General features: G+C 48.6%; 1 protein-coding gene across 4 annotated transcripts in view; it reads left to right on the forward strand.

Annotated features, from left to right (window-relative positions):
- sidt2 (SID1 transmembrane family, member 2) overlaps positions 1–16,034 on the forward strand; it is a 108,914-nt gene that overhangs the window by 73,731 nt on the left and 19,149 nt on the right. For all 4 annotated transcript variants that reach the window (XM_085967861.1, XM_085967862.1, XM_085967864.1 and 1 more), the window contains exons 15-21: positions 138–204; positions 4,528–4,601; positions 6,556–6,679; positions 8,217–8,334; positions 10,371–10,507; positions 12,624–12,732; positions 14,986–15,062. In XM_085967861.1, the coding sequence (XP_085823987.1) occupies positions 138–204; positions 4,528–4,601; positions 6,556–6,679; positions 8,217–8,334; positions 10,371–10,507; positions 12,624–12,732; positions 14,986–15,062 (706 nt within the window). The remainder of the gene's footprint in view (positions 1–137; positions 205–4,527; positions 4,602–6,555; positions 6,680–8,216; positions 8,335–10,370; positions 10,508–12,623; positions 12,733–14,985; positions 15,063–16,034) is intronic.

The raw sequence follows: 16,034 nt of genomic DNA on the forward strand, positions 1-16,034 counted from the left end.
GGATAGATATAGAAGTCTGAGAGCAAACATCATCTGTCCGTGTGACTTATGTTTCTTTTTCAGTTGAATCTCAGGAGGTTAAAGCAATGTGTCGGTACATTAAGAATTGACTTTATCGTGTTGTTTTCACTTGTCAGGAATATCGCTACGATAGCGGTTTTCTACGCACTGCCGGTGATTCAGCTGGTTATCACATATCAGACGGTAAGGAGCTGAATTAATTCACACCGATTCCACACTACTCTGACATTGGTACACTTGGGGAAGGTGCTGGGGGGGTGAATCGTGGGTGGTGGGCCATTGAAGAGTCTGAACACTGCTCTGTGGGTAGTGTGCCAGAACCGTTTTAGGAGTGTATTTCCCAATTGGCAAAGTTCAGATATGAAGGATTAATGCGCTCACATCACAACACTCTGCAAACGGTTAATGGCCACCTAAGAATAGCGCACCGAGAAATCTGGTGTGAGTGCTCTAGGTTCCTGTATCTGAACGGGAAACAAACTCGGTGATGTTGAAACGAAGGCAGGATCTACAGAGATACTGAACACTGTAGTGTCACAGTTTCAGCATTCTGCCACCAGAGACGCCAAGAAAGGATTAATCCATCGAGGTTGGCTTCCATGCGATGCGCTGTTAATCACAGTGTGAAAAACACTTGCTCGATCTCTTGTTTCTTCCCCACACACTGCGAAATGGTCCTCACTTAATCCATCGCAGAAGGGTGTGAAAGTCTGAGTGAATCCTGTTGTGATTCAGACCGAGTGTATTCTGATCCCAAGGCTGAGGAAGGCCTGGCGGTACCATGGAAAAGTTGGGTAACATGAAAGTGCTCCCTCTGATGGCATCAAACGGGGAGTGCAGTACAAAAAAGTTGTTGACCTTTTAGCCCTGACATGTGCAAGACTCCAGTGCTAGTGTTGAGAAGCGCAGCTAGGAGAGCCAGTCTTGGAGACCAGTGCGCCCAATCTATGGCCCTCCTGCAATTTTTAAAGCCAACAGTTTTAATGGCCGGAAATTTGGGAGCGCAATGAGCTGGTTACGCCGACTTCCACACCTAATTCTCCAACCTGCGCTCCCACCGAGCGGCATTCGACGGCCATGAACAGGGGGTTGCAATTGTGGGTCATTTCTGCTGGTCCAGACTCACTGCAGGAGCAGGAAACAAGAATATGGAGAATGAGAGTGGCTCAGCAAAGCCTGTTCCCCTGCAGGCCACACACAGTCCACCCTATCGCAGACCCGACCTGCCCCACACATGTGGAGATTGTACCACAGTTGTGCAACACAGCACTGCCAATTAGACTGTCTATGTTGCGATTGGATTACTACTGTCTGCCATTTGATATCTAAGGTACAAAGCTGTAGCATACTGATCTGCCACGTTAATTTACTGCCTACTATTTTAAACTGCCATATTGATTCAGAAATGATTCAGTAGACTCCGCGCTTTCACCTCCAGACTCAACTTCTCCACCACTGCTCTCACCAACTCCAACTTGTTCAAAATTCCACCCTCTGCATCCGGTCATACTAAGTCACACTCGCCCCACTGCCTGTCTTCTCGCACCCGGTGCCCAAAAGCCCCAGGCTTCTCGCCGTACCTCTGCTCACTCTGGCCTCTTGTGCCTCTTCCCCCTCCCGCTGCTCTTCCAGGGTGGCTGACCCTCCCACCCTGCTCTCTAGAACGCCTTCCCTCAACCTCTTCGTCACGTTAATTCTCTCTCTGCCTTTAGAAGTCTCCTGAAAACATATCATTCTGACCTTGCTTTTGGTCAACTCTCCTACCCTTGCTCGGTATCCACACTGTCCTATGTCAGACGTATTGAGCTGTTTTATTACATTAAGGGCACGATGTAAATAAACATTGTTGTTGTAGAGAAAGTTGGGTCCGGCAACGTTCCACCAATAAATGTTAAATTATCACCCTAATAATTTGGAAAAAGCTTAATTGGTAAATGACCTCTCCTCATCAAACCCTGTGAAACTCTCCAGAAAAGGCTGGGAGGGAGGAAGTGCCTTCGCCGTACACAACTAAAAACACCGATCGCATCTCACCCAGACTTCAGGTCCAACTGTTGGGAAATTCCTTTACTTTTTTTAAAATTGCCAGATCTAAACTTGATAAATCATAGAGAGAGGAAAGAACTTACATTTATATAGCGCCCTTCACGACCTCGGGTCATCCCAAAGTGCTTTACAGCCAATGAATTAGTCTATGAAGTGTTATGAAGGTATGGCAGCCTATTTAGTCATAGAGTCATAACGGCACAGAAGGAGGCCATTCGGCCCATCGAGTCTGTGCCAGCCCTCTGTAGAGCAATCCAGTCAGTCCCATTCCCCCGCTCTACCCCCGTAACCCTGCAAGTTTATTTCCCTCACGTGCCTATCCAGTCTCCCCTTGAAAATATTTGTGCACAGCAAGGACCTACAGACAGCACTGAGATGAATAACCAGTTAATTTTATTTTTGTGATTTGAAAAATTGCCAAGGCATCTTTTACACCTACCGGAACAGGCAGACAGTGCCTTGGTTTAACATCTCATCCAAAAGACAGCACCTCTGACAATGCTCAGTACTGCACTGAAGGGTCAGTGCCCTGGAGTGGAGCTTGAACCCCCAACCTTCTGACTCAGGAGCAAGAATACTACCACTGTGCCAAGCTGACACTTACCCTTTGGGGTTCCTCTGCAGTTAGACTGAATGGACTCCCCCCCACATATTGAGCATATCTGTGGCTTGGTTGAGTCGTTGTTGGAGGCTCAAAAGCTAAACACTTTGATTAACCCTTAATGCATTTATACTACATTGCTGTGTGTGCTATTGTTACTCAGGGGTTAACTGTTTAATTGCTACCCTTCTGAATGGCTTTCGCACTGGGTGGCTTCCTAGACACCAGCCAGAGAATGGGATAGCCAAGGCCTTGGTGATTACACCAGCACATCTTGTAGGTTGCAGGACTGTGCCTTCTGCAGGGATACCCGTAGGGAATGAGGAGACCTCCTGGTCCCTGTCGGCCTTAAGTCAGAACAAATTATTTCACAGTTCAATGATTTTTAACACGAGGGAGGACAATGGGGTGGATGTGCTGAGGCTCCATGTTCAGCGCATAGAACTACGTAGAATTTACAGCACAGAAACAGGCCATTCAGCCCAACTGGTCTGTTCCGGTCGGTGTTTATGCTCCACACGCGCTTCCTCTCACCCCTCTTCATCTCACCCCTCTTCATCTCACCCCTCTTCCTCCCACCCCTCTTCATCTCACTCCTCTTCCTCCCACCCCTCTTCATCTCACTCCTCTTCCTCCCACCCCTCTTCCTCCCACCCCTCTTCCTCCCACCCCTCTTCCTCCCACCCCTCTCCCTCCCACCCCTCTTCCTCCCACCCCTCTCCCTCCCACCCCTCTTCCTCTCACCCCTCTTCCTCTCACCCCTCTTCATCTCACCCCTCTTCATCTCACCCCTCTTCATCCCACCCCTCTTCATCCCACCCCTCTTCATCTCACCCCTCTTCATCTCACCCCTCTTCATCTCACTCCTCTTCATCTCACCCCTCTTCATCTCACCCCTCTTCATCTCACCCTATCAGCATATCCTTCTGTTTCTTTCTCCCTCATGTGCTTTTCTAGCCTCCCCTTAAATGCATCCATAATACTCACCGCAACCACTCCCTGTGGTAGCGAGATCCACATTCTCACCATTCTCTGGGTGAAGAAATTTCTCCTGAATTCCCTATTGGATTTATTAGTGACTATCTTATATTTACAACCAATGTTCCCTTTAAGCCGCGCAGCGCTCCAGGGGTCCCTCGCAGCGCTCCAGGGGTCCCACGCAGCGCTCCAGGGGTCCCGCGCAGCGCTCCAGGGGTCCCGCGCAGCCGGTGAGCCAGCTTTTAAATTGAAAAAAACGCACATGCACAGACTTTTGAATGGGCCACGCAGCCCCCCCAAATAATTGCGGAGAACATTGTTTATGACCCCCCAGATCTGGTCTTCCCCCACAAGTGGAAACATCTTCTCTAAGTCTAACCTATCAAACCCATTCATAATTTTAAAGACCTCTATTAGGTCACCCCTCAGCCTTCTTTTTTCTAGACAATAGAGCCCCAGACGGTTCAGTCTTTCGTGGGCGTTGTAGCAGAGATGGGAGACCTGAGCGTGGAGGTCCGTTCACCCGATTCATAGGATGCCTGGTTTTCCGGTCAATCATTTTAATCACTGGGAAACCAGAAACGCCGTTAGTCAGGCATATGATTCTCCAGCCCTGAATGTCCAATCCAGGCTCCAGCTGAGAAGGCTTCATGCCAGGAGCCGTGCAAAATTTATCCTACGGTCTGTTAAGTTTTGAGCCTGGATTTCCTGATCTCAGTTATTTTACAGGGGCATTAATGTCGTACCTATCGGGAAATCTGAGCGCTGGTGTCTTCTCCGTCCCATGTGATTCCTGGGACTAGGGCTCCTGATCAGCTGGCCCAATGTCATTGTTAACAGGAGATTGCTGGCAGACTCATTCATCATTCTCCTCCCAACAGGTTTTCAATATCACAGGAAATCAGGACATCTGTTACTACAACTTCATGTGTGCTCACCCGCTGGGGGTCCTCAGGTCAGTGATCACATCTGTGCTGCTGTGTAGAGATATTTGATGTGGTGTCCATGCTGAAATAATGAAAGAAAGACTTGCATTTCTATAGTGCCTTTCACGACAATGAAGTCTTTTTTGAAGTGTAGTCGCTGTTGTAATGTAGGAAACGCGGCAGCCAATTTGTGCACAGCAAGCTCCCACAAACAGCAATGTGATAATGAAACATAAACATAGAAGATAGGAGCAGGAGTAGGCCATTCGGCCCTTCGAGCCTGCTCCGCCATTCAGTGAGATCATGGCTGATCATCCAAATTCAGTACCCTGTCCCTGCCTTCTCCCCATATCCCTTGATCCCTTTAGCCTCAAGAAATATATCCAACTCTTTCTTGAATATATTTAATGAACTGGCCTCCACCGCCCTCCATGGTAGAGAATTCCACAGGTTCACCACTCTCTGGGTGAAGAAATTCCTCCTCATTTCAGTCCTAAATGGCTTACCCCTTATCCTTAGACTATGACCCCTGGTTCTGGACTCCCCGGCCATCAGAAACATCCTTCCTGCATCTAGTCTGTCCAGGCCAGATAATCTGTTTTAGTGATGTTGATTGAGGGATAAATATTGGCCACAGGACACCGGGGAGAACTCCACTGCTCTTCTTAGTGCCATGGGATCTTTGACGGCCACCTGAGAGAACAGACAGGGGCCTCGGTTTAACGTCTCATCCTGAAAGACGGCACCTCTGACAGTGCAGCACTCCCTCAGCGCTGCACTGGGAGTGTCAGCCTGGATTTTGTGCTCCAGTCTCTGGAGTGGAGCTTGAACCCACAACCTTCTGACTCAGAGACGAGGGTGTTGCGCACTGAGCCACGGCTGACGGGACACTAGCTGACACAATGGTGTCGAGGCACGGGAGATGGGTGTCGGGGTAGACAGTGACAAAAAGCAAGCTCCCCGAATTGAATTTGTTATTCCTGGGCTTTGTTCTGGTGAGTGTTACAGGGAATAGTACAATCTGTATAGATTAAAATATCTTATTTTCATTCTCGGGTTATGGGCATCGCTGACCAAACCAGCATTTATTGCCCAACCTTGGTTGCCCTTGAGAAGGTGGTGGTGAGCCGCCTTCTTACTGAACGGCTGCAGTCTGTGCGGTGAAGGTACTCCCACAGTGCTGTTAGGGAGGGAGTTCCAGGATTTTGACCCAGCTGAAGGATCGGCGATATATTTCCAAGTGAGGATGGTGTGTGACTTGGAGGGGAATTTGGAGGCGATGGCATTCCCAAGCACCTGCTGCCCTTGTGGTGGAGGCTGCGGGTTTGGGAGGTGCTGCCGAAGAAATATAAACTACATCAACAACTTGTATTTCTATAGCACCTTTAACGTAGTAAAACGTCCCAAGGCGATTCACAGGAGTATTATTATAAGACAAAAAATTTGACACCGAGCCATATAAGGAGAAATTGGGGCAGGTGACCAAAAGCTTGGTCAAAGCGGTAGGTTTTAAGGAATGTCTTAAAGGAGGAAAGAGAGGCGGAGAGGTTTAGGCAGGGAATTCCAGAGCTTAGGGCCTAGGCAACAGAAGGCACGGCCACCAATGGTTGATCGATTATAATCAGGGATCCTCAAGAGGGCAGAATTAGAGGAGCGCAGATATCTCGGGGGGAGGGGGGGGGTTGTGGGGCTGGAGGAGATTACAGAGTAAGGGAGGGGCGAGGCCATGGAAGGATTTGAAAACAATGGTGAGAATTTTGAAATCGAGGCGCTGCTTAACCGGGAGCCAATGTAGGTCAGTGAGCACAGGGGTGATGGGCGAACGGGACTTGGTGCAAGTTAGGACACGGGCAGCCGAAACTACTATCCACAACGTAATCTGATGCAGTATGGTGGCTGGCTGTTATCTAACCCTGTACTGTTTGTTCATCACTTTCTTCTGCTTCTGTAGTCAGAGTTAATTGTGTGCTCTTCCCCTGACAGCGCATTTAACAATATCCTGAGTAACCTTGGATACCTGATGCTGGGACTGCTTTTCCTGCTCATTGTCTTGCAGCGTGAGATTCTACACAAACGGGCCCTGATGCGGAATGACATCTGTGCACTGGTACAAATCCAATCAACTCCTTCCTGTTTGCTTTAACTATTGGATTTGCTTTAATGATATTGGAGACGGCTAACAGTGTTGGTAACATGCTAGGATGCGGGAGGGGTGGTGGAGGGCATTACACACGCATCAATCTACCTTTAATCTATGAAATTATGCTGTGCGATATTATCATGTGAAGGAATCACGTATTTGTATGAAATTATTTTGTCCGCCATCTTAAAATAGACAGGTTAGCACCTGTGTTAAAAGAACAGACATAGGAATTTCGTATGAAGATGTTACGATTTAATGCGATAGAAAGAACTCGCATTTACGTAGCACCTTTCACACCTCAGGACCAATGTTCCCTCTAATTTTTTGGGGCCCTTTGACGGGCTGCGTGGCCCCTTTAATGGGCTGCGTGGCCCTTTTAACAGGCTGCGAGGGCCATTCAAAATGGCCCGCATGCGCGGTTTTTCTATTTAAAAGCCGGCTCACCAGCTGGGACCTGCAGAGCGCGGCGCAGCGCGTGGCTTCAAGGGAACATTGCTCAGGACGTCCCAAAGCACTTCACAGCCAGTGAATTACTTTTGAATTGTAACCACTGTTGTAATATAAAAAGAAAGAAAGAGTTGCATTTCTATAGCACCTTTCACGACCACCGGACGTCTCTAAGCGCTTTACAGCCAATGAAGTACTTTTGAGTCACTGTTGTAATGTGGGAAATGCGGCAGTCAATTTGCGCACAGCAAGCTCCCACAAACAGCAACGTGACAATGCCCAGATAATCTGTTTTTGTTATGTTGGTTGAGGGAGAAATATTGGCCCAGGACACCGGGGAGAACTCCCCTGCTCCTCTTCGAAATAGTGCCGTGGGATCTTTTACGTCCACCTGAGAGAGCAGACGGGGCCTCAGTTTAACATCTCATCCAAAAGACGGCACCTCCCGACAGTGCAGCGCTCCCTCAGCACTGCACTGGAGTGTCAGCCTAGCTTTATGTGCTCAAGTCCCTGGAGTGGGACTTGAACCCACAACCTTCACTGAGAAGGCGAGGGTGCTACCAACTGAGCCACAGAACACAGTAACATCCCCCATGCAGCAATGACTTGAATGACCAGACAGTTTGTTCTAGTAATAGGTATTGACCAGGACACTGGGGGCGCTTCCCTACAATGGGATCATTCACATCCACCCAAGAGAACGCCTGACTATGAGGCGAAAGTGCCACCACTGAGGCACGGCCGACACTGTGGAAAGACAGGTTAACCGTCTTGGGTGTGACCCTTATGAAGGGAAGGGTCCCACCTATAATGTTAACCTATGTCTCTCTCTGGTGCTGCTGACTGTAAGATCTAACAGAGCTAATGTGGGCCTGAGGGGATCGAACCTGATCAAATCGAGCTGATCTCAGGGGTGGCTGTGCATTTATCACTAAGAGTCTCGGAAACACTTGGCCCAAGCAGTTTAAAAAGAAAAGGAAAAAGCATCCAGTGGCAGCAATTTATTAAACACAACATTTTATCTCTCTGTCTCTCAACCTGTCTGTCTTTGCAGGAGTGTGGAATCCCTAAACATTTTGGTTTATTTTATGCGATGGGGACGGCTCTCATGATGGAAGGGCTACTCAGTGGCTGTTATCACGTGTGCCCAAACTACACTAACTTCCAGTTTGGTGAGTTTGCTCTTTCTTTCTAATGTAGCTGAGGATCACCATGTCGTCCCAAGTCCGAGGGCGGATTCGGGGCTTGTGTTTGGGCGATTGCTTCGCTGATGGTGAAAGCCCCCCTTAAAAATGATAATAACTGACAGCTCCACATCATGAGACTCAGAAATAAGTGGAGAAGTGAGTGAACTTCTGTTTTCAAAATCAGACTGGCAATCCCGGGGGTGTTACGGCAGCGAAATGCGTTGGAGGTGCAGCGGCATGTGTCACTGGGAGGGGGAAGGGAATGATGACGGTTCTTCAGAATGAGGAAGGAGAATTGGAGTGTAAATCACTCTGAACTGCTTTCACATTTCCTGAGCTGTTGCAGACCAGCCCTGCGTGAGGCCCAGAACAGATAACATCCCCACCCTTTTGATCAGAGATGGTGTTTGACTGAAGGGACCAACAAAAAAAGAAGAGAGGGGAGAAGATATTAAAACACAGCAATAATGTACAAAGTGTACCAAGACTATCTCTACATAACTGCTGATCTATCTCCGGCTCCACATATTTGGACAAAACTGGATAACTGGGGAAAGGTCTGTCATATCTGTCAAAGTATTTTAAGATCTTTCCCCACAGTGACTGGCCTACTCCTTAGGGCCACCAGCTATGCAGCATTTCCAAGGCAGGGCGCTCTTTTGAGTAAGCTCTTCCAATATTTTGGCTCCTGCCTTAATGCTCCCCACTGAAGGAATTTTTGCAGCATCCCAACCTCAGAGGCTGTCAAGATGACGGCCACTCAGGAAAGGACCTTATCCTGGAGGAATAAAAACAGAAAATGCTGGAAATATTCAGCAGGCCAGGCAGCATCCGTAGAGAGAGAAACAGAGTTAACGTTTCAGGTCAATGACCCTTCGTCAGAACTGGGAAAAGCTGGAGATGGAACAGGTTTTTAAGCAAGTGTAGGGGCGGGGAAAGGGGGGGAGGGGAGGAAAGAACAAAAGGGAAGGTCTGTGATAGGGTGGAAGGCAGGAGAGATTAAGGCCTAGAAATTCAGTAGGCTTTGCGCCCAGTTTTCGCCCAAAGAGGGCTTTTGCGCCACTTGCTGAGCTTTCGCCGATATTCAGCGCTGCGGTAATGGCGGCGTTAGCCAGTAGCGCTGCGCCGCCACCGATGACGTCATTGGTGTGCGCAGTGCCCCGCTACCGGCCCGACCGCCATATTGAGTTGCGGCCGCCTCTTCCGCAGCGGCCGCAAACAGCAATCAGAAAACGGGGCCGTACTGTAGCGTTAGTGGGGCGAGTTAAGGCGGATGTGCGGCCGCCCGCTTTTTCGGCAGCTGCCTGCCCGCACCTCCTTCCCCGGCCTCCTCCACCCCCCCCCCCCCCCCCCCCAGCGGCATTGCCGGCTGTTTTCCGGGAGCCCGACACTTCTCCGTGGTGCCGGGCTCATTTGCCGGCACTAGCGAGCGGCGATCTCGCTGTTGCAGGCACCTCCCCCTTAAGAGAGGGAGGAAGGCCTGCAGTACCGCAGCCTGCCGCTCCGCAGCAGGTGGCGCTGCGGCACCTAGCGCGCCGATATTCAGTCTCAGCGCCCCAAGCGGGGGCGCCAAAACCCTTGAATAGCGGCCGGCTTCGACGTGGGGCGCTGAAACTGAATTTCCGGCGGGCGCAAGTGGCTCCGCGCGCAGCGGTAACTTCTGGGCGCAAGCGAGCTGGCGGGCCCAAACTGAATTTCTAGGCCTAAGAGACAAAAGGGATGATGGTGCAAGGCAAAAGGAGATGGTAATGGGACAGGTTAAGAAACAAAAGATGGCTCTAGATGAATTGTAAATGGCACTGGCTGAAAGATCGACAGCTGCCATGTGAGAGAGAGAAAAAAAGATAGGGCTCGAGGATATGGTCTGAAACTGTTGAACTCGATGTTGAGTCCTGAAGTCTGTAAAGTGCCTGGAGGATCCTTTTATGTGGCCAGTACATGCCCTCTTTCCTGTGTGTAAGTATTGAGGTAGGAACGTGTTACCTGTTGTGTTCTGATGTCTGTTTCTGTTCGGTACACAGACACATCTTTCATGTACATGATAGCTGGCCTCTGTATGCTGAAGCTGTACCAGAAGCGCCACCCGGACATCAACGCCAGTGCCTATTCTGCTTATGCCAGCCTTGCCTTGGTCATATTCTTCTCTGTGTTGGGAGTGGTGAGTACACTGTTGTCGCTCCTTATTGGGCGGGTATTTGCTTAAAGAGATCCCCTGTACAAAACTGAAGGGAACCATCTATGTTTGTTCAAGAGGTCTTACTGTATGAAGCTCCATGTATGACGATTTAATTGGACAGAGTAGCATGTGGGTTATCGCTGCAATCCCTTATCAATACACGGTTTCATCCCCATCTGGGTCATCTTTGGATTGGCACCAATCAAAGGGCAAGGACTTCCCTCAGAGCAGTAAACTGGAGGGAGGAATCTCACCAGATGCCTCCATGTGGCCTGTTACAATGCAGCATTGACAGAGAAAGAAGAAAGAAAGATTTGCATTTATATAGCGCCTTTCACGACCACCAGACGTCCCAAAGCACTTTACAGCCAATGAAGTACTTTTGGAGTGTAGTCACTGTTGTAATGTAGAGGTTTGTGAGCAAGTTGTAGATGTGTGGTACTGGGGAGAGGAGAGGAGAGATGTCAGGAGGAATGATAAGTAAAGATGGACCAACAAAAAATTGGGGAAAGTATCCTGAATAATATACCCTGCAATACGAAGTTAAGATCTGTTGGGTTCAATTGAACGCAAAGTTCTTAATAAAGACAGCTAGAATGAAGAGCAAGTATTCTGGTTTACTCTTAGAGGGGCAGATACAAGTATTCTTTCATCAACTTAGACACAATGAGATTGTTGTGGTGGCACTGGCAATGATTCCTTGAATTCTCATGGACCACATGTAACCATTGGGCGATGTTGGCCAACCATTGGTGCAAGAAAAAGAGAGTTATGAAGGCTTCACGCTGTAGTATCCGACACATCACACAATTATTTTTCTCCAATGTAGTGAAGGTTGCCAGTGTTGGGGGGTGCCTTCCAAACACACTTGGAGAATATTGAAGAATTGGAGCTGAAATCAGTTCAGGAAGATGGGAGGGGTTGTGTATTTGCTTTCAATGTCACATCAACACTTGCCACAGTTCTGGGACGCTACAGCTTTAAGTGTTGCCACTTTTGAACAACAATTTGTATTTATATAGCACCTTTAACATAGTAAAAGGTCCCAAAGCGCTTCGCAGGAGCATAATCAGACAAAGTTTGACACCGAGCCACGTAGAGATATTAGGACAGGTGACCAAAGGCTTGGTCAAAGAGGTAGATTTTAAGGAGCGTCTTCTAGGAGGAGACGAGGGACTAGAGGGCTGAAGGCACAGCCGCCAATGGTGGGGCGAAGGAAGTGGGAGATGCATAAACGACCAAAGTTGGAGGAACGCTGAGTTCTCGGAGGGTTTTAGGGCTGGAGGATAGTTTAAGTCTATCAGAAACAGAACTGGAAATATGTCTAAGTAGAAGATGTGCTTTCTGTTGAAAATATCAAGTGATTATCAGCAGCAATGCTGGGAGAGGTCAATCACTTCTCTAATAAGGATAGATCCATTTGAAAATCTCAACCTTGCCAGTTAATCTTTAACCTTCAGATGTGCTCAGTTATGTCCTTTCCTACACTTTTCCTCCATGAGTAAATCATTATTTGGTGCTATTCACACTGCGGAAGTGCAGCTGGCAGACGAATGATTCGCCCTCCATGAGCTGCGCACCAAACTACAAATCCACAAACGTTCAAGGAACCAACAGCCTCAATAATCCACAAATGCGCTCTCGCATTATGGCTGCTGGTTTCAGTAAAGTACATACGAGCATACGGTCCCACTGCATTTACGCACTGGCTCACTGTTTTGTACAGCGGAGCCTGGCAACACCACAGGGGCCAGCTTCTGTTACAGATTGTAACAGGGGAGAATGGTGCGCTGAAAGTACATCAAAAAAAAACAGTACCTCTCTTCCAGGACTAACTCTACGTTGCACCAGGTCTCCCAACCTAAGAGTGACAATGGCCAGTGAGGTCACCCAGCTGCAGAGTGTGGAAGGACCATTGATTTGGCCGGGCTAACGGTAACCGAGTGGGGACAGAGTCCCATTGGTTGAGGGGAGGAGGGGGCAGAGGAAGTGGAGTCACTCCTAGCTGCACATTTCGGTCAGAAGAAGGAAAAGTCGAGAAATTTGTTTTTTTATGTTATGTTAAGGTATTCTCTTTTTTTTGCTTCTTTCCGTGCAGGTCTTTGGGAAGGATTACATCGTATTCTGGGCGGTTTTCTCCTTTATTCACATCCTAGCGACACTTCTGCTCAGTATACAGCTCTACTATATGGGCCGCTGGAAACTTGGTAATTATCATCTCCTTAGCACTGGGGATTCGCTAGGAATGTATCGAAAGAAACCGCTTTTCTCTCTCGGTCCATTCTCTCGGCCTCTTATTTGGTCTCCCTGGGCCACATGTCATTTCTCAGACCCAGGCTGGTGCAACCCATGCCTCCCTCTGAGCAAGCACGTGACGGTATAAATTAATTTTGGCTGGTAGCCAACGTTCCCACTAATTTATTTTTTCTCCCTGGGCGTGCCCTTGCAGCGGCTGCGCACGCGCCGCATTTCTTCCAGCGGCAGCACTGGTGAGCGGCCTGTGCGGGACCTCGCGATCAGTGTGCGGCAGCGCAGCCCCGCACCTTAGCGGGAACGCTGGTGGTAGCGCAAAACGGGCGGTGGCGAATCGACCGCCCGTTTTACACTCTGCCCGATATTTTGCTTTGTTGACGCCGATGGAAAAGATAATCGGGCAAAGTATGAAACGAAGTGCCAGGTCGCTATTAACCCATTCAGCGCTACAGCCCAAGACATATTTATACCCCATAGTTATCCTGACTAGCGCGGCTTGGGCTCGGGAATCACAGGCTCCAGCTGATTCCGAGTGCTCCCAGGCAGAGCGCTTTACTTGGATACCACCGTTTTACGCACAAAAGATTAGTTTAGATAGAAAGAATCACTTGCTTTTATTTAACACCTTATCACGTTGTCAAAACTCCTCAAACACGCAAGGAACTACCTTTTGAAGCGCAGTGACTGTTGTTACGTAAACAAATGCAGAAGCTGTTGTTCCCTAGGAACAGGAGGAGGCCATTCAGCCCCTCGAGCCTGTTCCGCCATTCAATGAGATCATGGCTGATCTGTGACCTAACTCCATATACCCGCCTTTGGCCCGTATCCCTTAATACCTTTGGTTAACAAAAATTTATCAATCTCAGATTTAAAATTAACAATTGATCTAGAATCAATTGCCGTTTGCGGAAGAGAGTTCCAAACTTCTACCACCCTTTGTGTGTAGAAGTGTTTCCTAATTTCACTCCTGAAAGGTCTGGCTCTAATTTTTAGACTATGCCCCCTAGTCCTAGACTCCCCAACCAGCGGAAATAGTTTCTCTCTATCTACCCTATCTGTTCCCCTTAATATCTTGAAAACTTTGATCAAATCACCCCTTAACTGTCTAAATTCTTAACCTGAAATGTCTTCTAGGGTGCCACAGAATGAACTGCACAGATGCTATATATTTGATGGTGTTGGTTGAGGGAGGAATATTGGCCAGAACATCAGGAGAACTTCCCTGCTCTTCTTCACATAGTTCTCTCAGATTTTTAACATTCACTTGAGCCACCAGAACAGGAAACCAGGACCTCATTTTAACATTCCATCTTAAGCATGGCGCCTCCTCAGTGTTGCACTGGAATGCCAGCCTGGATTGGTGTCCTGTTGTTTGGGCTCAAACCCACAGCCCCTCTGAACCAGAGGCGAGAGTGCTACCAACTGAACCAAGCTGACGGGAGTACCACTAAATCTAGGAGGTTGTGAACTGTGGACTTTGGTCTTTTGGTAATCTCTGTTTCCAAGCACACTCACCCCGGCAGGGTCATGTGCAGGCTGAGCCCTTTGCCAGGTACAGGTGCAGCATTAAAGGGACTTCGTATGAGACGTGTCTGGTTCACAGATGTGGGCCATGCTTAAGGGTGTGACAATTTGTAGATCACTGCTCAGTAATGGGCCAGAAAGTACCTCATGAAATTATCTAAATAGTACTCGGAAAGGAGAACACGTGGTAAATAATCAGAACACACACCAGAGGGGTGAATTTCCGTGTGGCTTTCCCCGCTCCGCTGATGTAACCGATGGAAACCGCATTTACAAACGTAAGCGGGATTTCTACTGAACCTGAGGTGCCAGAGCGGGAAAAGCCTCGAGGAAATTCACCCCCTGAAAACACTGAGATTCCGAAACTCACTTCCCTCAAACCCTCTTCAAAACTGTCTCGAAGCCAGCCTCGTCCAGCGAGCGGTCAGTCACCTCTCCTCATTCTTCAATTGCTCAGTGTCTATTCCACCTCTGTCAGACACCTTGGGGGCATTTGCTCCTAGAGATACAAATTGTTGAGTTACAAAAGTTAACCAGGTGCTATGGGATGGGTGTAATTCCCCCAAGGATGTCACTATCGTGCCCGCATGTCTCCACAGCAATTGACCATGTCCCGATGTGTATTCTCTATTTATGTGTCGTTGTCAAAGAACATATTAAATGTTGAATATTCACTTTTTCAGACACAGGGATATGCAGAAGGATAATTCATGTAATTTACACCGACCATATCAGACAGTGCAGCGGACCCGCCTATGCAGTAAGTGACCTGACGTGTTCTATATTCACAGTTGCAGACACGGTGATTTCTCTCTTTTCACCGAGTGACAAATCAGCAGCTGGAAACGGCCGTGTTCTCCTGTTTTTCCTTTTAGACGTGCATGTCTGTCACCCAACCGGCTGCCTCATCTTTCAGCCAATAAGGCAGGGTGTTGTGTGCAGTCAGGCCTCTCAAACAGCATTCTGGGTGAGGGCGCGGCTAGACTCGGTTGTGATGCCCGCTATGGTGAAACACACGGCCACTTGCATCAGGCACCCTTGGAGCTGAACCTTGGTACGAGTCAATGCCTTCAGGAAAGGGGGGGGGGGAGGAGAAAATTGGGGCGGAAAGTCAGGGGGTTGCGGGAGGGGTGCAACAGAGAATTCCAGACACAAGTGATGCTTTGTGTTCAGCAAAGAGTAGATCACAATGGTGGGACGGCCCATCTAGCACTTTGAATGAAGTCCTGAAACTTCTCAATCACCCCTGACAGGGCGGTGGATACAGATTCAATAGTAGCCGTCAAAAGGGAATTACTGGATAAATACTTAAAGGAGAAAAAAGTTGCAGGGATTTGGGGAAAGAGCAGGGGAGTGGGACTAACTGGATTGCTCTGCTGTGTATCTGCAGGTAACTGAAGACATTGTAAATCCACGGAAATGTGAATAATATGAAGCTACTGTCAGATTAATGCCTCCTGTCTCTGCAAACCAAACAATGAGCTCGTCCCATGCACTTGCACTGCTCTAAAAGTCAGCTCTACTCCAGAACCAGTCCCCCTCTCCATTTCCACTGGTCTGATAGTCAAGTCTACTCCAGAACCAGTCCCCCTCTCCATTTCCACTGGTCTGATAGTCAAGTCTACTCCAGAACCAGTCCCCCTCTCCATTTCCACTGGTCTGATAGTCAAGTCTACTCCAGAACCAGTCCCCCTCTCCATTTCCACTGGTCTGATAGTCAAGTCTACTCCAG

Source organism: Somniosus microcephalus, chromosome 26, assembly GCF_052327205.1.
Source record: "Somniosus microcephalus isolate GS21.2 chromosome 26, FLI_Smic_1.0, whole genome shotgun sequence".
Classification (NCBI taxonomy): Eukaryota; Metazoa; Chordata; class Chondrichthyes; order Squaliformes; family Somniosidae; genus Somniosus; species Somniosus microcephalus.